Below are 24351 nucleotides of genomic sequence, written 5' to 3' on the forward strand. Positions count from 1 at the left end.
CAATAGCTCTACGAAAGGGGACACGACAATGTACCTTATATCCTATGTCTCAGTTTGTGTCAGATGCCAGAATTGGTAATCAGATGAAAGCATTTATCTCAGCCTTATCTGCTGAAACTATTCCTCTGAGTTATCAAACGTCCGTTCTCGATAGCAGGCTATGCAAGATGAAATGGACGCTTTATTGTTTCAATAGACATGGGACCTTGTTGATCCCCCGGTGGATGCGGACATTGTTTGATGCAAATGGGTATATACCATTAAGTACAACTCAAATGGTTCAATTAAAAGATACAAGGCCAGGTTAGTAGCAAAAGGTTATACTCAGACATATGGTGTTGATTTCTTTGAGACATTTTCTCCCGTCGTGCGGATGGGCACCATCCGTCTTATTCTCTCGGTAGCAGTTCACCATGGATGGAGTTTGTGTCAACTAGATATGAAAAATGCATTCCTATATGGGGATCTGTCTGAGACAGTATACATGCAACAACCTCCTGCGTTCTAGGTTGAGGGGGAGTGTCAGAAGGTGTGCAGATTAAGAAAGGCGATATATGGGCTGAAGCAAAGTCCTCATGCATGGTTTCAAAAGTTGTTTGATGTGATGTCAAAGTTTGGTTTTAATAGGTCAGCGTCGGAACACACATTATTTATTAAGAAAACTAACTCAAGCCTAGTCGTTATGGTGGTATATGTGGATGACATCATCCTTACAGGAGATAACATGAAAGAGATTGCAGCTACAAAGGCTCATCTTTAAAAACATTTTGTTACCAAAGACCTTGGTCCGCTTAGATACTTTCTGGGCATAGAAGTGTCCAGGAGCAGTGAGTGAGTGGTTTTGTCTCAACGGAAGTATGTTCTTGATCTATTAAAAGAGGCAGGGAATGTTGGGAGCTAAACCAACAAATATTCCCATGGATCACAAAGTTCATTTATTAGATGAGGGGTCCAAACCCGTCGATAGCAGGAGTTATCGCTCGTTGGTAGGGAAGTTATTATATGTGACAGTGACTAGACCTGATATTGCTTTGACTGTAAGCAAGGTTAGCCAATTCATGGACAAACCGACAGAGGTACACTGGAATGCTACAATGATAATACTCAGGTATTTAAAATCTTTCCCTGGAAAAGGGTTATTATTTAAGAAAGGGGGTACTTTGGAGGTAGTTGCTTACTCTGATTATGCTGGGTCTGTATAGGATAAAAAATCTACCACAGGATTTTGTGTATTTGTGAGAGGTAACTTAATTTCTTGGAGAAGCAAGAAGCAAACCGTGGGTGCTAGGTCGAGTGCTGAATCTGAATATAGGGCTATGGCCCAAACTGTAGCTAAATTGATGTGGGTTCGAACTGTGTTGACTGATCTTCAAGTGAAGGTTCCATCTCCTATGGTGATGATGTGTGATAACAAGGTGGTTACATATATAGCAAATAATCCGGTATTTTATGAGAGAACAAAACATATTGAAGTTGACTGCCACTGCATAAGAGATATGGTTCAAGCTGGACATATATCTACCAAGCATGTAATCTCTGAGGGTCAAGTTGCAAATATTTTTACAAAGCCTCTTGTCAGGTCCAGTTTCTCAAAATGTCGCGGCAAGCTAAGCATGATTGATATTTATGCTCCAGCTTGAGGGGGAGTGTTAAGATAAGTCGACCTCTTATAGTTTTACTTAAGGCTGATTTTGGTATTCTCTAAATAATGAGGGACCCATATGTAATTTCTTTCTTATGGCTGATCTCTATTTAAACAAGTAGAGATTAGACCTAAATGAAATATTGAGACGTCTCTCTATCTCTTTTTCTTTCTCCACATTCTTCATTTTCCCAAGTATACAATTATTACATGTAAATTCATCAATATTATAAATTTTTTCTAAATTTGGAAAATATAAAAATTTAGTTACATTGGGATGTCCTAATCTTTTATGCCACAAATTTAAATCCAAAATTTGGACATTATAACTGTTAAAGTCTGTCAGACCTAGATTCTGTTTCAGAGAAACAAGAAAGATAGAGAGATGGACGAGAGAGAGAGAGAGAGAGAGAGAGAGAGAGAGAGTTCGATCATTTCATTAACCCTAATCACCTATTTAAATAGGTGATTAGGTGGAACAAGATTATAAGAAGGCATACGTAATTATGCTAAATTACGTATGACCACCCCACCAGACTTGTGAATATTACTTTTAACACTCCCCCTCAAGCTGGAGCATATATATCTATCATGCTCAGCTTGCTGCAACATCTTTAGAAACCTGCACTTGCGAGAGGCTTGGTAAAGGCATCTGCAACTTGGTCACATGACTAGTAGAAATATGCCCAGCCTGCACTAAGTCACGTATATAGTGACAATCAACTTCAATGTGTTTCGTTCTCTTATGAAAAACTGGATTGTTAGCTATATAGGTAGCTGCTCTATTATCACACATCATCAACATTGGGGATGGAATCATCACTTGAAGGTCTTTTAGAATGGACCTAACCCATATCATTTCAGCAGCTGTTTGAGCCATAGCTCTATATTTTGATTCAGCACTGGAGCGAGCTACCATAGTTTGTTTTTTACTTCTCCAAGTAATCAAGTTTCCTCCGACAAATACGCAGAACCCTGTGGTGGACTTTCTGTCATCGATGGCCCTTGCATAGCTGCATCTGAGTATGCAATTATATCCAGTTTGGAGCTTTGTTTATATAACAATCCCTTTCCAGGGGAGGATTTCAAATACCTGAGAATCATCATAGCTGCCTACCAATGCACTTGAGTAGGTTTGTCCATGAATTGGCTTATCTTGCTCACGGCTAAGGAGATATTTGGCCTTGTTAGAGTGACATAAAAGCTTACCAACCAAGGATCTTAAACTTCTACTGTCAATAGGTTCTACTTTTTCATCATACATATGCAGTTTAGGATCCATTGGTATATTGGCTGGTTTGGCACGTAACATCCCTGTTTCCTGCACTATGTCAAGTACATACTTTCTCTGTGATAGAACTAACCCCTCACTGTTTCTGGCCACCTCTATGCCCAAGAAATATCTAAGAGAACCAAGATCTTTTGTGACAAAATGCTTCTGAAGATGAATCTTTGTGTCTGAAATGTCCTTTGCACTACTCCCTGTAAGAATAATATCATCTACATATACAACCATAACCACAATACCCGCGGAGGTTTTCTTGATAAACAAGGAGTGATCTAAAAGGATCTGTTGAAGCCAAATGCATACATAATTTCAAATAACTTCTGAAACCATGCACAGAGACTTTGTTTAAGACCATATATAGCCTTTTTTAGTTTGCACACCTTGTTACACTCCCCCTGAACCTCAAACCCGGGAGGTTGTTGCATGTACACAGTCTCAGACAGATCCCCATATAAGAAGGCGTTTTTCACATCTAACTGACATAAACTCCATCCATAATGAACAGCTACAGATATGACCGACCGAATAGTCCCAAGACGAGCTACTGGAGAAAAAGTCTCAAAGAAGTCAACCCCATATGTTTGAGTATACCCTTTGGTGACCAACTGGGCCTTGTACCTTTCGATTGAGCCATCCGAGTTGTACTTAATGGTGTAGACCCACTTACATCCAACGATATCTGCATCAGTGGGAGGAACAACCAAATCCCATGTGTCACATGAGAGCAAGGCATCCATCTTAACCTGCATCGCTTGCTTCCACTTAGGAGCTAATAACGCTTGATGATGATTAAGTGGTACGAAAGTGGCAGAAAGAGCAGAGATAAAATTCTTCATGTGAACCTCAGAAACAAACTTGGAAATAGGATGAAATGTGCATTGTCTTTTACCTTTCCTAAGAGCGATAGGTCTATCATCATCAACATTAGACATCTCAATATTTTCAGGAGAACTTACTTCTGAGCGTAGCATGTAATGTAGGTGCTGATTCAGGTGGTAAGCTACGAGTGTAAGACCCGCAATTTTTCAGAAAATATCTGAATAAAATTCATGAGGCATTTACTGGTAAAAATAGCATTTCTTCTCAGAATGCGAAACGAATCAATTCCTGCGAGCCAGTTATACTTAGGATATTCGTCGAATTGCGAATATATGCTCAAACACTCTGGAAGCCATAACTTCCTAACTAAACGAAATCAATAGATTCGTACGAGCCAACTTTCTTAGTTACGTCAATACGAAGAAAATGGCGTACTCAGAATTTTTTGGAAAAAAATCGCCGGAAACCCGAAATTCTTGCGGGACCCACGGAAATATTGGTGGGACCCACAGAAATATTCCTCAGAAAATATCTGGTGGGACCCACAAAAATATCCCATGGAATATCCAAGTGGGCCCCACACCAAGGAACCTCTTGGAATTAAAAAGAAGCCAAGGGGGTAGAAGGGGCATGAGAAAATCCAAGAGGAGGTGGGCTTGGGCTATAAATAGCCCTCCCCACTCTCTCTCTTCTCATAAAAATCGACCCCCTCTCTCTCTTACCTTCTCTCTCTCTCCTAAACCTCCCCTACCTAGCCTAGCCCACCTGAGCCCACCTGACCTGGTCTGAGCCTGCCTGACTTAGCCTAAGCCTGCCTGACCTGGTCCTAACCCACCTGACCTGGGTCTGAACCCACTTGACCTGGTCCAAACCCAGTTGACTTGACTTGAACCTAGTTGGGTTTAAAGTCAAAGTCAAAGTCCTTTTTGGTCCAGATTCCGGTTTGGGTTTCTGAACCCAGACTTAGCCTACTTGAGCTGAGTTCGAACCTGCTGAACCCAGTTGACTTGGATCGAACCCTGTTTGGTTCAAACCACTTAGGTTGAGTAGCTTGACCTGCTCTACCTCTTTCTCAACTAAGTCAGCTTCATCTGACTTAGTCTGACCTCTCGAAGGAAGGCTCGAAGCCAAAGAAGCCACCCGGAGCCGTTTCTTCCACGATTTGAAGTAAGTTCGCTTCGTTGATCCATCTCTCTCAAGTATTTGATTGTTTGTATATAGAATATACTTTCTGAAGTAGTATCTTGCTTTAGTTCTTGATTGAGCCCTTTTTGGACACTTCGGTGTTCACCCGCTCGTCTCGTAACTATCGTCGGATATATCTATGTTCAAACACGCAGTATATGCGTTCTTCAAAATGGTATCTCACTTTAGTTCTTGGTTGAGCCCTTTAGGACACTTCGGTGTTCACCCGCTCGCCTCGTAACTATCGTTGGATGCGGATCTAGGTGTATATCTGCTGATTCTGCCGACGCGTCTTATATCGCACAGGCTATGTAATTTACCTTTGCCGTCGCGTCGTATGATGCCAAGGCTCCCTGTTTTCTGTACTTCCGATTACTGCACTTCCGATTATGCATTTACTTACGCCGTCGCGTCGAACGATGCCAAGGCTCCTGCTTTCTGCAATGTATTTACTTACGCCGTCGCGTCGAACGATGCCAAGGCTTCTGCTTTGTTATATATGTAGAATATTTCGTTCAGTTACACACCCTGAACAATAGTATATGCATTTCTTTACGCCGCCGCTGTATAAAGCACAGGCTTCTGCTTATACTACATATATAGCGCATAAATGAGCGTTCAAATGGAGATCAACTCCAAATCGCCCATGCGATTCCTTGACCGCTCCTCGTTAAAGATTCTGCTTGACGAATGAAGCCCCTATTGGAAAGGCTTCGCTTTTTGGCAAAATGCTCTTTACGTAAAGACTAAGTTAATTACGTATGGCCTGGCTATGGCCAAGGGTTCCTGCAACCTTGATGGATGCAAAGTACGCACAACGGTGCGCATCCATTTCCCCGAATTAAGCGTGGCGATTTCCTACCAAAGAGGGGAGATGCCGCTGAAATGGATAAAAGAAACGCACGCTTTCTCCGTAAAAGAGAGGAAGTGCTGCTGAAATTTCTAAAGAAGCTAAGAATAGCTCAGAAAGAACGTAGCAGGATACTCTGACATATAGCAGAGTGCTACCCAGTTCATGGTTTGCCCTCTACAACGTAGAAGGGTTCGTCGCACCACTGTCGGTAGAGCAGGGGAGGTGCTGACGAAATGGTCGGCAGAAGAGCTGCCGGAACCAATGGAACGACATAATGATGTCCGTTGATGGAACGATGCCAGATCGGCTCGTATCCTTGTGCCTGCAAGGGCACCTTGCTCGTAAGGGCCGCTGAGCCGGAGTAGAGGTTGCGCCTTGGCTAGGTTTGGACTCGTTGCGTAAAAATACGCCGAGTAGCCGATCTATTTAGATCGAGTCATATGCATGCTCATTGAGAACGATTACACAACCAAACTCGTAAGGGCCGAAGAGCCAGAGTGTGTTGTTTCCACCCAAAGAGGTGTGATGCTCGTGGTGGCCGAAGTGCCAAAGAGCGGTGTTCTGCATGCATATGAATAAGACTTAAGGTCGCACATACCCCGCGGTTGAAGATCGTGTTAGGGGTACCCCCTCAGTAATGACTGTGTTGGGGAAGACTGAATGGGGTCGGGTACATACTCCCGTAGTGCTGAAAGCACGGGCTGCCTAAATGACATGCAGATTCTGTCCAAGTAATTGTAAGACTGGCAGACCCCTTCAGGAATTATGCTCACTGTGGAATGACAGTGATGGTACAGCCTTGAGTGACATGTATTTTACTTTGGACCTGATAGAGTCCACGATGGCCTCAGTCACTCATGGGTTTTGGGGTCGTGGTTATCCTTAAGATCTAAGGATTGAACCCAACTACTGCAAGTAGAGGATGCATCCGAATATGGGCCTAGTAGGGTTCTCCCAGTTGAAACACACTGCCCTACTATGGATAGGGTCAACAGGCCTCTGGGGTATCTAAAATACATATAATAATCAACCCCCAGAACGTCGCGTTGATGCCCGGACAATAGCTCTACCTGCGTACCAAAGGCGGGAGCGGTTAATTATCAAACAATGCATTAGTTCTAGGTACAGCGATGCTTTGAATGTATGAGTGGATGACGTGTTGAGTCAGTCCTGCATAACCTTTGTGAAGGTGTCATGTTCGGTATACTACTGGACCGACTGGGCAAAGACCCGTGTTGTATCTACACGACTAAGCGAAACTCGAGGAGTTGTCCTTAGATGCGTGGGATACGGATGTGCCAAGTATGAAGACTTGAGCTAGACATCACTTTGAGACCCGAAAGAGGTCATGGCTAAGTCGTGGAGACTTATGCGGCTATTCAAATCACAGCCCTGAAAAGGCTTGCTCTAAGTCATGAAGACTCGAGCGGATGTTCAACTCATAGCCCTGAGGAGGCTCCTGCGATATACGCTAAGTCTTGGAGGCTTGAGCGTCGTTATTGCGCATTGCGACCTTGAGTGGTCATTATCGTACTTGAGTTGAATGGTTACATGATTGCATGCTTACCAGACCATCAGTGGTTCTGACCCCGTTTTATGGGGATTTCAGGTGTTGGACCTGCGTGGCGATATGCGGAGCAAGGCGGCATCGAGTTTCAGGGTTTCTCTAGACAGAGTTGTACTGCTTCCTTTTATTGAACCTACACTGCTTTTCTAAGCAGTAGTGTAATAAACATATGTTTTCGATAAAATGGAACACTTTGGTGGTCAATGAGTTGCTTGACCACATACCTGCAACGTGCTCGGAGTTTTCTAAAACTGACGACTCATTATCGTCTGATTCCGCTGCTAAAAACTTTTCTAAGTTCCGCTGCAAAGAAAAAAAAAAAGAAATTCATGAAAATTTTAACTTAGCTTTGTTTTGGAAATCCGGGGCGTTACAACGAGTGTACACCAGAGGAGGATCATGATACCGACTAGTTGGGGGAGACTGAGAATGAGAGATAGTCTGAGAAAACGACTCCAAGGGAAAAGGAGGAATGGGAAGAGGCAATGTATCACCATGTTCAACATGTAGTCTGGATGCAGTGGTGGAAAAATAAGGAACAAATTCAAAGAAAGATACATCCGCACTAACATACTCTCTACGGGAGATGGGATCATAGCACCGATAGCCTTTTTGATTTTTTGGATATCCAAGGAAGATACACTTGATGGCTTGGGCAGATAATTTATCACGGCTAGGTCCAAGTTTATAAACAAAAGAAACACATCCAAATACTTTGGGAGAAAAAGGGAATAGTGGAGCACTAGGATAGAGAATTTGAAAAGGAATTTGTTCTTCCAAGGATGAAGACGGCATACGATTAATGAGATAACAAGCAGTGAGAATAGCATCTCTCCAATATGAGGGTGGCATATTTGATTGCAACATAAGAGTGCGAGCTACCTCTAGAAGATGCCTATGTTTTCTCTCAGCAACGCCATTTTGTTGAGATGTATGGGCACAAGTGGTTTGAGGACGGATGCCATGATTTCGATAAAATTGTAATAATTCATTTGACTTAAATTCGAGAGCATTATCAGTGCGGATAATCTTGATAAGAGAGTGAAATTGAGTCTTTATTTCAATGACAAAAGACATAAGAATGGTGGCAACCTCCGACCTTTCTTTTATTAAGAAAACCCATGACAATCTGGAAAAATCATCAACAATAACTAAGTAATAACGACACTGAGATCGACAAGGTACTCTACTAGGTCCCCATACATCAACATGCAAAATGTCAAACAATGCTTGACTCGATGGACTCTGACTAGATGGAAAGGAGCTTCTGTGATGTTTGCCCAATTGACAGGCGTCACACTGAAAGGAATCAGACAGAGAAATCTGAGGGATAAGTCTACGAAGCTTTGGCAACGAAACATGACCAAGACGAAGATGCCACTGATAGGTACTGGAGGATGGCTCAGATACAAAATTCATTGATCCAATCGGCTGATGTAGATAATAGACACCACCTTCCTCATGGCCTCCACCAATTCTCTTTCTCGTCAGCAAGTCCTAAAAATACAACACACATGATCAAATATCAACCTACAGTTATTTTCCTTAGCAATACATCTAACATATAGTAAGTTCTGAGGAAATGAAGGAGCATGAAGGACATTAGTCAATTGAAGTGTGGGGGGATATGGGGATGTTTCCCTGGCCTACAACCGGAGAAGATCTCTCATCAGCAAGTATAACATTGCGAGGCTCAACAATAGGATATAGCTTAGAAAAATTATGGGAAGTCCCACACAAGTGCCTAGAGGCACCCAAATCAATAATCCATCTACTACCTTGATAACTCAGGCTATCACCTGTAGAGCATGCCACATCAGCAACAAGCATAGGAGTACTCGAACTTGGAAGCCGGTGGGATACCAATTCATCATACTCTGCACGACTGAGAATAACCGAATCACTGGAGGAGGTAGTGGGGTTCTCTGCCTCGAGTTTAGCAACCTGAGCCTTAGACACATTCGTTTTGGATGATGGGATAGGAGATCGACCAGTCTTATCCTAGCACCTATCTTCAAGATGTCCCAGTTTACCACAATATGTACATTGAAGCCTTCCTCTTCCTCCAGTATTTCGACCGTGACCTCTTCCTCGAAAATTCAAGAAAGTACCTCTTCTACGACTTGAGGTGATTGCAAGGGCGGATGCATGTGATTCAGATTGAGTTTGAGGAAGAGTGATGGCAAGCCTACTCAGACGATTATAGGCTTCTACAAGAGTAGAAACATCAGAACTAGTTAGCATTTGAACTTTGGAAACTGAAAAATCAGATGATAATCCTGTAAGGAACCGGACAACCATAGTCTGCTCCTGATGGGACTTCTGTTTGGTGCAGCATAAGGGTCTGTGTGCATTTAACCTCTCAAAAGCAGATTTAACAGATGCATAGTATTGGGCCAAAGTCTGATCTCCTTGTTGCAATTGATAAATCTCCTACTCAACTTGTAGAATACGACTCACATTGGTTTCATGAGAATATGTATCACGGAGATTGTCCTACATTTGTTTAGTTGAGGTATAATAAATCAATTCATTAGCTATATGAGGTTGAACACTGTTCATTATCCATGACATCACAATGTCATTGTCTTCGTCCCAGGAGACATATTTTTCTGTTCTTTCAGTGGGTTCCAATTCCAACAGGATGTGTTTTTTTCGATGGCCCGAAATAGACATCATGAAGGTGCGAGACTACCTTGCATAATTAGTATCATCCAGCTTAAATGAGGATCCATATGAAAAGGGGTTCGCAAAGGCCTTATATTCACCAATGGCCTCTGATATTGGTCGTTATTTAGAGCACTTGAATCAGCCATAACAACAACAAAAAATTTGTTCACCAGGGACAACAAGACACTTGCTGTTTCTGCGCAACACTATTTTCTGCTCTTCTCCTTCCAGATCTGATTTCAGATCAGCGTTTGACAAAAACTTTCAACAGACCAGATCTCCACTTGGAACGACACCAACCTTATCCAAGTCATGGCTTCAGATCACTGGTTCACGATGATAAGACACACTCTTTCTGATCAGCAGCAACCTCAACGTAACATAGTCACAGTCATAACACCAACACACGACAGACCCACAAACAAATCATGATACACAGGTGCCAAACACTTTCTGATCAACAGCAGCCTCAACGCAACACAGTCACAGTCACAACACCAGCACACACGACCTGTGCAAAAGTTTCCTTTTTTTTTTTTTAAATCCACGAGCATATCACGATGATCAGTGACACCACTCCTGCTTCACCCTTCACGATTGGCAGCAGTCTGATCACGATCTAGCGACACCACTCCTGCTTCACACTTCACGACCAACATCATCCTGGAGAGCGATCAACGACACCACTCCTGCTTCACCCTTCATGATTGGCAACATCCTTGAGCAACCTCAGCAGCAGCGTCATCCCAGAAGGGAGACCCGCTCTGATACCATGTTAAAGTCTGTCAGACCTAGATTCTGTTTCAGAGAAACAAGAGAGAGAGAGAGAGAGAGAGAGAGAGAGAGTTTGATCATTTCATTAACACTAATCACCTATTTAAATAGGTGATTTGGTGGAACAAGATTATAAGAAGGCATACATAATTATGCTAAATTACGTATGACCACCCCACCAGACTTATGAATATTACTTTTAACAACAACAAAAGAATCTTTGGGTATCTCTAAAAAGTTCATGTAGTAGAGACCTCCTCTATGTCCTTCCCCAATCCACTTTCCTTAGTGGTAATCCTAAACCCAACAACCATTAAATGAGGAGATATTATATCGATGGTAAAAAAATTGACAAACGGATAAAAGATTTAGATTGAGTTTGGGAATTATCTAATTTTTGGAATCAAGATTTTTTTTTGAGTTTTTAAGAGTTTTTTCAAAATTTCCTATTCCTTTAATTTCAATAGATGTCCCATCAACAGTAAAGACATTTGTTACACTTGAGTTGTTTTGACATTCGGATAATATATCAATTTTGGGAGTCAAGGAGCCAAGGACTTACCAGGAGTGGAGTAAGATGAAAGTGCGGCCTCGGTTGAAGGAGATGGTCCTCTAAGGAGGGGTTAAAACACTTTTATCAATTGAGATAAAAACATAGTTTCCACAGATGAATCTTGCAAGTTGCTTACGTTCTTATCTTCTTGAGACAGTTCAACCGAAGCCACCTTCTTGTCCTGCCTTCTTAATTTGGGACACTGAGGCTTAATGTGTCCCATCTCATGACCATAATGGCAAATAAATTTTGTTTTGTAATATTCACTATTATATCTCCCAAAATGAGGTGATTTATATGCACGAGAGTAGGTTTGCGGCCTAAATACGACCAACACGGCATCATCATCATTCTTTTGAGAATGTTTTTTCAACCTATTCTCCTCCACTGTTAGTTCTTCTATAGTGTCCACAATAGAGGGAACTTTTTGAAAATAAGTCTTTTCTGGGTCTTGAACCCAAGTCGGGTCTGTGCATGATCAAACCCGATTTCTGTACTGGATCGGATCCAAATGATTTGTAATTATGTATATTGTTAGAGGGTAGTTTAGTACCCTAAAATTATGTATTAGTTATATACTCAATCTCTAATACAATGAAAACACGCTGGAACCATTTGACGTGTTTTGCAGCCTCTTCTTCAATTTTCGTTTTCTTCTTTCCTGCACAGGTGAATGTGGAGGTCTTCACATTTTAACATGGTATCAAAGCAGTGTTGAAAGTTGGGCCTGAGATTGCTTTCTAAAAGGAATGTCCAAGGAGATAATCTGAGTTCTTCAAGTCAGGAAAAATATCTCTTTCCAACCCAATTTCTGCGTGCATCTTCTTCCCCTTCTCTTTCTATTTTATTTCGGTTCTGGTAAGAACCCGATTTCTGGGTACGTCTCCTCCCTAAATTCTTTTCATTTTGGATTCGGTAAGAACCCTTTCAGCGTGCGTCCTCTTCTTTTTCTTTTCTGTTTCAGTTCGGGTAAGAACCCTAACGTCTCCCCTTTCTGTTTATCTTCTTCTGTAACGCCCCGAAATTTTAACCCACATTTTTAAGGATTTTTTTTATATATAACAACGGAAACAAGAAATACTATAGGGTTAAGCATTTCAGAACATTACAGTGGAGAGAAAACCCAAAACATTTATTTCATTTCATTATCAATGCAAATTAACATTAGAGTTTTAAATGATATGAACAATTAAATTACAATAAACCCAAGCGATCCATGGAACAGTAAATCCAAAATCTCGATCCGATGTCTCATCCTGGAGTCGCTCGTAAATGCTATTATTCACCTGAAAATAGTAAAATTATAGGAATTAGACTACAACTGTCTAAGTAGGAAATCTGTAACTTTTAATGCAGGTATATCCTGAGTCTAGTATGTGATGTGAGTGTCAAGTGTGAATCTTTAGCATATACAAAAGCACGTAAAGCAGACTATACAACAACAATAACAAACATATATCTAAGCAAGTAAGCAGATTATGCAACAACTATAATTAAACAAGTAAAGCATATTTTGTAACAACAATAACAGTAACATGCATAATTTTCATGTAACGGTAACAATATGATATCAATTATTTTATATCTATGCATTTCAAGATTTGCATTTCATCACAAGCTTAGAATATAAAGCATGTTTGAAAGAATATGAAATTGTCTCTAGTAACTCTACTCACTGTGATACCTAACTGTTCTAAATAGTGTTTATATTATCTTATCCTGCGGGTACACACGGGCACATGCAACCATCACAGAAGAAAACGTCCGGGGGTATATTATTAAAGGGTATTTTATTAACCCGAACGTTCTAACTGAGACTGAATCCCCAAGGGAGCGACCAGTAGCCGAGAGAATCTCCTAAGGGCTCAACAGAAAATAGGATGCATCCCTAACTTCTGCAGAGGACGTGGAACTACCACCTATGACACATAGGTAGTCCGGATCCTCTAACTCCGAGGACGGGGGACCAACGAGCCGCTTTACGCTCGAAACCAAAATACAAGTCCTCGAAGTTTTGAACAACCTACCCTCTCCAACATAAGCCTCAAACTGAGTGGTTGATCTTTTCATTTAATTAAGTTTTCGTAGTAAAGGGCATTTCCCCCCAACTACCTCGTACTACCATAGTAGTAGATTCCCAACCTTAGTCATTTTAGCAAGGTATATAAACAATCCCATCATTTTTCATATTGATTGCATAAACCCACTCAAAGTGCTTCGGTGCCTTTAAACCAGTCAAGCACCAATGCCCCGGTGCCTTTAAACCAATCGGGCAACAATCTTATATTCTCATTTTCATGTGAAGTCTCATTATAAACTTGAGGAGCCCCCTGTGGACCCATCACGCACCAAGCTTGGCCAATTATGTGCCAGCACCAATCATGACCTCTATTTACTCATCAAGGCCTAGCAGTGTTCCCGAGTCATCACCATAGTTTACTTGTAATACAGGTTTGATTTGATTTTAATTTGATTTGAAACATAATTACTTAGTTTAATAGTTACTAAGTATGAATGGTACCAACAACCTTAAGATAAATTTCATTACCAACATTCTCATAACATAACGTTCATATATAGGCAATTCACACATACGCCCATCATTCTATCAATAAGGCTTAAAACCCAATGTTTCCCAAATGTGTAGCATCACATATTTTCCACTATAAATAGAATGCCCATACAATATCAAACTGTAAAGGTGTTGAGGCTGAATAACCTATGTTTGGTTAGTTACACTCATTTACCAGCCCTAACCCAGCAATCATGTACATACTCATGGAAAAGTATATTTGCATTACAGCAAACATGCAATGCCAATGTGCAGAAGCATTGACATAGATCCGTGTGTCCATGGTATACCAACATCCTTGTCTTGCTTGAACGATGAAGTAGCATTCGGGCACCACACAACAACCAGGCAATTAAAAGCCAATATAACAGCATGATACTTGAAAAATGCATGACACATTATTTAATTTTAGGTACTCTGAATGCAAATTTGTTAACAAATGTGCTCTAAGTGCCCTTTCCAAACAAGCACTACTAATAATTTATCTTCTGGCATTTTTTTTTTTCACAAAACATGAAATGTAAACTCTTATCAGAAACATTAACTAATCAATTAATAAAAATAGAAACGCTAGACGAAACACGTGTAGATTGCCTAGATAGGCTAGCTGTTGGGTAAGCATAAGAAGCATGCCATAAGCTTTAGCATCTTGAACTGTGATTGGTATCTTACCTTCAATTAACATAAGAATTATACGGAGGCAACCTTTCTTTTTTTTTTCTTTCTTCTCTTTCAGGATGATAATGACACTTCCAAATTCAAACACACCAATCTATGTTTGACGAACCTAAAAGTACCTACCAACTCATCCATTTACTAGACATATGAGGAAACATGCTACAAGTATTATCTCATGAGATAACCTTACTGATAACACCAAACCAATGATATACAACTAAGAAGATTTCACAGAATGATATCATGAGATTCTAGGGACTACCCAATTTTTGAACCATAAACCTTAAAGAATATACACGGAAATTAGTCAAAATATTCAGGACCAATAATAGATATGAATTCAGTATTTGCGAAACCAATCCCTTGTGTTAACAACCTTGCATTCATTTATCGAAGAAAAAGAATATACATGTGTCGTTTGCATCTAGAGTAGCATAGCCCTATACTTGATGTAATCACAGAAACAAAACCATAGGAAATCGGCCAACCCCCTTTTATTTAACACCATTCAAAAAAATCCAAAACAAGAACCCTTCCCCCAAATCTTGACAGCGATCGGAACCCAAGATACAAAATAAAACCCCCAATTAGTCGATTTGGGTTTTTGATAGAGGGTTGATAGGAAACCCCAAATCTTGACAGCGATCGGAACCCAAGATACAAAATAAAACCCCAAATCGGATGGTGCCGCTACCAAAACCTCCCCCCCGCCCCCCAAGTTTACCGGCTTGAGTTTTTTGGCAGCCAAGAGTCCGAACCGGTGTTTAGGACATGCGAAAACCCAGTTCCCTTCCCTTGACAGACCCAATCACACACTGATGTCAGTCGATACCTACAAAAAGAGACACAAAATCCTACCTCTTTCCGGCGAGAGGACAATGCAGGAGGTGGCCGACGAGTAGAAATGGTTGGCGAAGGTGATGGCCGGCGAGTTGGGATGGCGGCAGTAGATCTGCAGGTAGTCGGAAACCCTTCGATGTTTGTGACTCCACCGGCGTGCACAGGAACCACGGAGAGGGATGAGCGCCAGAGAGAGGATGAGATCACAGTGTAGGGTGAAACTCCCCTCCACCCCCTCTTTAACGATTCGAGACCCTCCCCCCCTCCGAGAAAGGTGGAAGGAGTCAGTTACGGCCTCCGTAACCTCTCCCCCGCTTCTTGAGTTTGGCAAGAATCGTATTTGAGGCTTAAGTAACATGCGGCCGGGTTCGGGTCCGAAACCCACGACCCGCGATGCCGGATCCACCATAGCGTGGAGCCAGGTCGGCCATGAATCGGCGGATCCACAGTTGGATCCATTTGGGTCCAACCATGGATTCGACCCATCCAACATGATTTTAATTATTATTATTTTTTATAACAAATAATATTAGTTATTTATTTATTTAGAATTATTATTATATATATACTTTAATACCCATTTGTAGGTTTCTTATGGAGCCAGGTAATGGATCCTAGGCCCAAATCCTATAGAACCACTCAAATTTTCCGGGTATTACATCTTCTCTTCTCCTTTTGACGTCAACGTGTCCTTATCTTCTTCAGATCTGATTCTCTCATAATCAGTTAACTGATCCCAGACGCGATTCTCGTTTTTGGATACCTCGATCTGCATATTCAGTCATTAAGATTAATGCTTATGGTATTTTCTGTTTTCGAATTATTAATACCCCTATTTCATGATTTATCAGATCTGGAACCACTTCTGTGTGGATATTTCATTATTGAGCTGTTTAAGTTTGAATACTATACACTTTGATATCAATATTGTGCTGCCTCAGTTTGCAAGATCCTCTTTCACGTTTTCACATTGACACTGATTTATTTTTTGATATTCAGGTCTTGTTTTGAAAACTGTTTAATCAGTTACTTTTCTGATCATACCCGAATATAATACATCTGCCTAAATAAAAAAAAAGGCAAGATATTCGAGTGACCGAATTTCTGTTTGATTCGGACTTTTCCTTTTTCTTTCTTTCTCTTCTTTTCCACTATCTTTGCAAATGGACTCACCCTTCCCACGATCAGGCCTTTCCTCTAACTTTCTTAGCCAATTGGTCTCTGAAAAGCTGAATAATTCCAACTTCTCGACTTGGAAAAGGCAGATTGTTCCTTTTATAAGGAGCCAGGATCTCTCTGGTCATCTGGATAGATCAGTCTCAACCCTTTCAGAATTCACCTCACAGGAAAAGATGGTCGATAAAGGGGCACAATCCATTGTCCTTCTCAAAAATCCAGATTATGTTGCTTGGATGAAAAGAGATCAAGCATTAGTGGCATACATCACCCCAACACTCTCACAGGAAGTTCTTGTTGCTATTCTCGATGATTGTTTAGCCAAAGAGCTGTGGGACAAGTTAGTTCAGACATATTCGCAGATCTCTGAAGCAAGAATTGTGTTTCTCAAGCGAGAATTTCAAATGATGAAGAAAGATTTGATGTCTATTATGGAGTACCTGAATAAAATGAAAGGCATTACAAATCAGCTGGCTATTGTGGGATGTGTCGTCAGTGATAAAGACAAAGTGCAGCAGACCTTGAGTGGATTGAGGCCGGACTATCATGTTTTGGTGACATCTTTGTTGTGTTTCCCAGAACTTCCAAAATTTGAAGATCTTCGTGCAAATCTACTACAATATAAAATGACCCTGAAAGGGTTTTCTGAGGACACCCATGTTCATTCAGGAACTCAAGATGTGCTGGCTACGAGATTGACTTATTGTAGAGGCAGAGGAGGAAATTCTTTTCGAGGAAAGGGAGGACAAGGGAGAAATGTCTTTGGTGGTCGTGGTATACTTCCAACGCCTAATATATAGGGACAAAGGCCTATTCCTACCTGATTCCTATGTAATAAGAAATGGCATATTAAGGCAAATTGTTGGTTCAACCCTCAAAATAAGGGAAAACTCCACAAACAGAGGCTAAGAAGGATGGAGAAGTAAAAGTGTTGCTATTGGCAACCTTAGCAAGCTTAAATATGAAACAAAATGATAAAGGCATTTGATACGTCGATTCCGGAGCAGCGACACACGTCTCAGGTGATGCGGGTAAACTCTTGAATCTTACTCCTTATGTTGGTAAGAATAGCATAGTCACAGGAGATGGTTCTCATCACTCCATCTCACATATTGGAAATGCCATTATACCCATGCTCAAGTCTCCTCTTAATCTTTCAAATGTTATTCATGCACCTAATATCCAGAAGAACATTGTTTCTGTCTCAAAACTTGTTGATGATGTTAATGCTTCAGTTGAATTTACTCTCTTCTGTTTATGTCAATGATCTTCACACGAGGGAGACATTTGCTGAGGGAAAGAGACAAGGCAACATGTACATCTTCCAAGAAGATCCCTCATTCTCTGTTCATTCTGTTGATTCACCTTTGAAGCCTCATCCACATTCATCTTTTGTTCCTTCTAAATATGTGTTTGCCATTTCTGAATGTAATAAGCCAACTCTTTAGCATAGTCATTTGGGTCATTGTGGTCGTCATTTTATTGAACAACTTGTCTCAAATAATTTCATTCCTAAGTCCAGTCTGGGTTCAGAAGTCGGTGAAATAAAGTGTCCTAGTTGTCATTTATGTAAGAGTCATGTTTTGTCTTTCAATTCAATTAATAAGAGAGCTTCAAGGCCTTTTGAGATCATATATTCTGATGTCTGGGGCCCTGCCTCAATTGCTTCTGTTTCTGGTAGTAAATATTACCTCATTTTCATTGATAGTTATTCACGCTATACTTGGATATTCTTCATGAAATACAAATCAGACGTTTTTGGATTGTTTCAAAAATTTCATTCCTTTGTGAAAAATCATTTCTCTACCAACATTCTCAATTTCCAATGTGATGGAGGAGGTGAATTCTCTTCCAGTGATTTTGTTAGTTTCCTTCAACATAATGGGATAAAGAGAAGAGTGTCTTGCCCACATACACCTCAACAAAATGGAATTGTAGAGATAAAGCATCGACATATTGTTGAGAGTGCAATGAGCATGATGCACGAGACTAATTTACCTATCACTCTATGGACAAAAGCTTTCCACTCCACAGTTCATGTGATAAATCGATTGCCCATGACCATTTTAGAAAATAAGTCACAATTTTTCTCTCTATTTGGGATACACCCCGACTATCATGAATTATGTGTGTTTGGATGTGTTTGCTATGTTCACGTTGACAACTCATTGAGAAATAAGTTTCAGGACAAAGCATTGAAGTGCAGGTTTGTGGAATATGCTGAAGACTATAAGGGGTATAGGTGTTATGATCCATTGAGCAAACACGTCAAAATATCGAGGAATGTCGTTTTTGACGAGATTCCTATTGCTAGTTCAAGTCCGTTAATCCAAGTTTTCATATTGCTAGTTCAAGTCCTAGTGTTGAGGTGTACTATCCATGGTTAAATTCAGAACTCTTCTCCAATGCTAGAGAAGATTATCCTACAGATTGCAGCCAGAAGAAGATACGTCAGGAGTCATCAAATGTATCTCAACCAGAAGAGGTTACCACACAAAACTTGGAGCCAGTAAGGTATAAGGGTGTTGTATACACCCGGTGAGAGAAAGAGCAAGAGCCCTCATCCATTTCTTATGATAACGATTTTGGTCCTTCTACTTCCGCTCCACAGATGTTGGACATCAGAAGATTCACCCGGACCCGACACCCACTTGACAGTTGGGTAAGCTATAAAAATTTTTCATTGGATTTTCAACTGTTCCTAACATCCATAAATAAAGAGGATGAGCCTCTCACATTTTATCAAGCTGCAAATTCTAGAAGATGGATCGAAGCAATGAATGAAGAAATGGAAGCTTTACATGAATGTGGTACATGGGAAGTTATGCCTAGACCACTAGATAGAAATGTAGTTGGGTCAAAATGGGTGTACAAGATAAAATATAAACCAGATGGGAGCATTGAAAGGTGTAAAGCTAGACTTGTAGCCAAAGGATTCACACAAGAACAAGGACAATATTTTGATGAAACTTTCAGTCCTGTTGTTAAGATGAGAACCATTCGTATTGTGTTGGGTCTAGCCATTGAACATGGATGGACGTTGAGCCGGTTAGATGTAAAAAATGCATTTTTACATGGGGACCTAAAAGATGAAGTCTATATGGAACAACCCACCAGGTATGCAGAACAAGATGCCAATCACTATGTATGCAAGTTGAAAAGAGCTCTCTATGGATTGAAACAAGCTTCTCGGTCCTAGTTCGAGAGTTTTTCGTTGGAAATACAGAAGCACGGTTTTTCTCGGTCTCTTCTAGATCACTCATTATTCATCTACAATGAACGAGATGTGACCACTCTTTTGTTAATATACGTCGATGATATTATTATCACAGAGAACTACAGAAGCCATATTAAGGAAGTAAAGAAGCTATTAAATCAAAGATTCAAAATGAAAGATCTCGGTGATCTGCGATATTTTCTTGGGGTGGAAGTTGATAAAACGTGTGATACACTTACTCTTACTCAACACAAATACACAATGGATATTCTTAGTAGGGCAGGCATGAAAGATTGTAAGCCATTGACAACTCCAAGCATCGTCTATCAAAATTTGAGTTCTAAAGAAGGGGATTTATATGAAGATCACACTAGATATCGTAGCATCGTGGGCATGTTACAATATCTGACTTTTACTAGACCCGACATAGTCTATTCGATAAATCAAGTATCTCAGTTTATGCATGAACCTTATACATCGCACATGGAGACAGTTAAGCGAATACTTCGTTATCTAAAGGGTACAGTTGGTGATGGGCTGGTATACAGGAAAAGTGAATTAAATAAAGGTGGCCATGAAATCATTATCTATGCTAATGCTGATTGGGCGAGTGACCCAGATGAACGACAGTCAATATCTGGTTATTGTAGTTTCATTAGATCGAACATGGTCTCTTGTAGTAGTAGAAAGCAAAAGGTAGTTGCTAGGTTGAGTACATAGGCTGAATACAGATCGATGGCTGCTGCCACTGCTGAAGCTACGTGGATAAGACATCTCCTAACAGAGATGGGAGAACCGATTATTCGATCATTTATGTTGTGTGATAATCAAAGTGCCATCAATATGTCCTTTAACCCCATCTATCATAGTCGAGCAAAGCATATTGAGATAGATTAGCATTTCGTCAGGAAAAAGGTTAAAGAAAAGGAGATTGAGCCTATGTTTGTGCGAACTGAAGAGCAAGTTACAGATATATTCACCAAAGGACTGACAAAGGACAAATTATGGTTTCTAAAAGGCAAGTTGTTCATCGTCCAGGACCATGCACAACTTGAGGGAAGCTGAAAAGAAGTCGTTTTTGGGTTTTGAACCCAAGTCGGGTCTGTGCATGATCATACCCGATTTCTGTACTGGATCGAATCCAGATCCAAATGATGAAAGTCTGTTGTAATTATGTATATTGTTAGAGGGTAGTTTAGTACCCTAAAATTATGTATTAGTTATATACTCAATCTCTAATACAATGAAAACACGGTTGAACCATTTGACGTGTTTTGCAGCCTCTTCTTCAATTTTCGTTTTCTTCTTTCCTGCACAGGTGAATGTGGAGGTCTTCACGTTTTAACACTTTTCCTCTATGCAAAAGAGCCTATTTAGTTGTCTCAAATTCAGGCCTTAACTCATTGAAAAATTGGTAGAAGTGCTCCATAATAATTTATTGTTGTCAGAGCTTGATATCCTCTGGACAATGCTACTTTGGTTCAAGAAGAGCTAACTCTTAAGTTCAGAAAGGGCATTGTAATATTCCCTAATACTCATATCACCTTGTGTCATGGTACAAGATTTGTCTTTAATGTTGCACACATGTGAAATGTCTTTAAGAAAGTACATCTTCTTAAGATAGTCCAAAGCATTATTAGCGTGTTCAAATTTAGTAAGACTAGAACATTTTTTGATGTCAATACTATTATAAGCCATACATAATCTTGCTATGCCCTATTCTCCATTCTTTCAACTTTTTCTCATAATTTGATATAGCTTTGATTTTTTCTATCTATGAAGAATAAAAAAATATATATTATATATACATATATGTATAGGTATATATAAATATGTAAAAACATATAAATAAATAAAGTTGCCCTTCTAAAAAAACAATTATAAAACGTGACATTTATTGCAGTCTACACATTTGCCAACATAGTATTTTTTGAAAACAGCTTCAAACATTGGAATACTAAGTGTTGCTTTCTAAACATGCAAGCCCCTCAACAGGTCCCCATATAAAACAGAATCTGATACTGCCTATTGTCCAATACTGAAATTTGACCCGATTTGTGTTCGGATGCAGAATGTTTCACCAAGCCCAATGAAATACTACAGTTTACATCCTCTCTCTCATGTATGTGTGTGTTCATTTGTTTGTAATTTGTAGTGCTGTTGGTATTTGCCTCTATGTGGACAATCTGCTCTTAAAGTCGCTTGAAGAAGTTAGGAAGCTGCGTGCATCCATGTATGCCTATAAAAGGACTTGATCATGCTGGTAACCTCAATGGTGCAGGTCAACACTATATCCTCATCTTTTTTCAAAGCTAGTGTAAAGTAAATACTTATAGTAATCTGTGATCAGATCCTCTAGATCAGTTCTGAAAACAATTTTTGTTGTAATGAGGTTTTTGTGAATTTGGAGTTTGACAAGGTTGGAAAGCTGATTAGTGACTCTCTTTTAAGAATACTCTATTGCTTGCAGGTCTGTCCCATATACAATGCCTTCTGAAAATAACCGAGTACCTGTTCTGTCCAATATATATTACCATTCTTTACAGGCAAACTAGAATGGTCACTTGTGTTTTTTCCTGACCAGATAAATGGCTTTGGTTTTCCACTTTGGCCATTTTTCAGTAGGTTGACAACTTGGATGAGTCACAGCCAAATAATCCTCGTGTATTCCCTAGCAAATCCTCTGAATGACACTAGGAAACAACTGAGGAAACCACTTTATTCCACAAAATGCGGATGTTCTAAGGAAACTATGACCATTCTGCGTTTGATATTATAAATTCAAGCATACTTTTCTGGCTTGGACAACCTTGGTTCAGGGATAGCAAGAAGTGGAACGTCCTTCATCACAATCCCAAATTTCTGAGAGGTCAAGCTTCTCTCCCTCCGGCACATGCCAGTTGAATGAATGTATCAGAGAAGCCAAGGAATACCTGACCATCATCCTCTCAGCCATAGCAATGCCAGCACATATCCTCCTCCCTTACCCAAATGGAAAATACTGAAAATCTTAGCCAATGAATTCCCAGTCTGGTTCTCGGAGAAACCTCTCTGGATCAAACTCCAATGGATTATCCCAATATGCAGGATCTCTGTGTAGTGCCCAGACATTTATGAAAACCCTTGTTCTGTTTGGAATAGTGTAGTTGCCCACATTGCATGCAGAGCTGGGACAGTGGCACAAGGAGTTGTAGAACTGGGTGTAGGCGTAGAGTTTCTTTGATCAGTGCCTTTAGATATCGTAGCTTTGGCATATCTGACTCTACTATATTATCAACTCCAATCACCTCCAGTTCTCTTTGTGTTTTGATCAGTACCTCTGGTTTCTGCAACATTTCTGCCACGGCCCATTCTACTGTGTTGGATGTGGTAGTCTGTTCCTCCTACGACCATGTCCTGTTGTTCACCAAGGACACTTTGTTCATGTTATGTACTGGTGGGATAGGCTAGGATTCTTTAAAGGATATTAAGAAATATAAAGGACACAGAAAGCAAAAACCTAAAGAAACTATACTAATTATACTGTTTTCAAAAACCAGTCATAAGAGTTCTTGTTTAAAGGACAGGTGCAGTCAATCATGGATCCATTATGTGTCTATACCATTGTCCTCGTCCAGTTGCATTTCTGATCCTCTGTTGGTCCATGATTTATATTTTGTTTGTTAGGGTCAGGTATAGAGTTCAAAAGCAGTTTACCACTTTGGGAAAGATTACTCTGCTTTTGTGCTGCTATGGCTCCATGCGAAGGTGATTTTCAACAATGGAAAATGATGCAAATAAACGCAGAAAATGTGTTTCAACTCTTTGTTTATAAACGACCAAGTTGTATAGAGAGAATTAATAGTTGCGTACTAATCTGATATAGCAATAGCTTGGAAGAAATGGCTTGAGTTAGCATTTGAAGACCTAAGCAAATTAAGCCCAATTAGACCAAAGTGATTACCTTCCTCTTTAAGTATTATTAGGTCAAAGTGATTCCCCTCCTTTTAAGTGTTATCATATTTTACCTTTAATATTTTTTGCCATTCTATTGTGATGACATGAGGTATTTTTTAAAATGAGTCAGTGTCATGTAACAAATAGGTGCTTCAAAGCCTGTTCATCCTGCTGTAAATATTGGCAAACTGGGTTGCAACTTTTGAACTTGACCTATTTGAGGAGAATCACCAACAATTTTGGTAAAACTTTGTAAGGAAATTCTACTCTACATTAGTTTTATTCTTTATGGATTTACAAATATATGAATGTGCTGCATCACATTAGTAAGTCGTTTAATTGAATTAGCAAGCATAAGGGTTGTAATTAACATAAAGCTCTTCAAACACGAGGGATCATTGAAAAAACAAGCATGTAGATGAAATAAAGGCAGAATTTTTTACTAAAAGGTGAACAAATTGTTGTTCGTGACTCGAGTGCTTGAAAAACTCAAATATCCGATAGCTGTAAATCAAATCATGCTTGTTTGATACATGTAACGTTCTTCAAGACTTCAACCAATATAAAAAAGCTTGACTACA

General features: G+C 40.0%; 1 protein-coding gene across 4 annotated transcripts in view; it reads left to right on the plus strand.

Annotated features, from left to right (window-relative positions):
* Nucleotides 1–24053, plus strand: part of LOC149828568 (histone-lysine N-methyltransferase) — a 98396-nt gene extending 74343 nt beyond the window's left edge. For 3 of the 4 annotated variants that reach the window (XM_090016886.1, XM_090016888.1, XM_090016889.1), the window contains one exon: nucleotides 21990–22273. In XM_090016886.1, the coding sequence (XP_089873012.1) occupies nucleotides 21990–22089 (100 nt within the window). In that variant the 3' untranslated portion in view covers nucleotides 22090–22273. Of the gene's footprint in view, nucleotides 1–21989; nucleotides 22274–23917 lie in introns of those variants that run through there. The other variant, XM_090016887.1, reaches the window with a different exon arrangement.
* The last annotated feature ends 298 nt before the right edge of the window (nucleotides 24054–24351 follow it).

The sequence above is a fragment of the Nuphar pumila genome, chromosome 9 (assembly GCF_984573655.1).
Source record: "Nuphar pumila chromosome 9, dmNupPumi1.hap1.1, whole genome shotgun sequence".
Taxonomy (NCBI): Eukaryota; Viridiplantae; Streptophyta; class Magnoliopsida; order Nymphaeales; family Nymphaeaceae; genus Nuphar; species Nuphar pumila.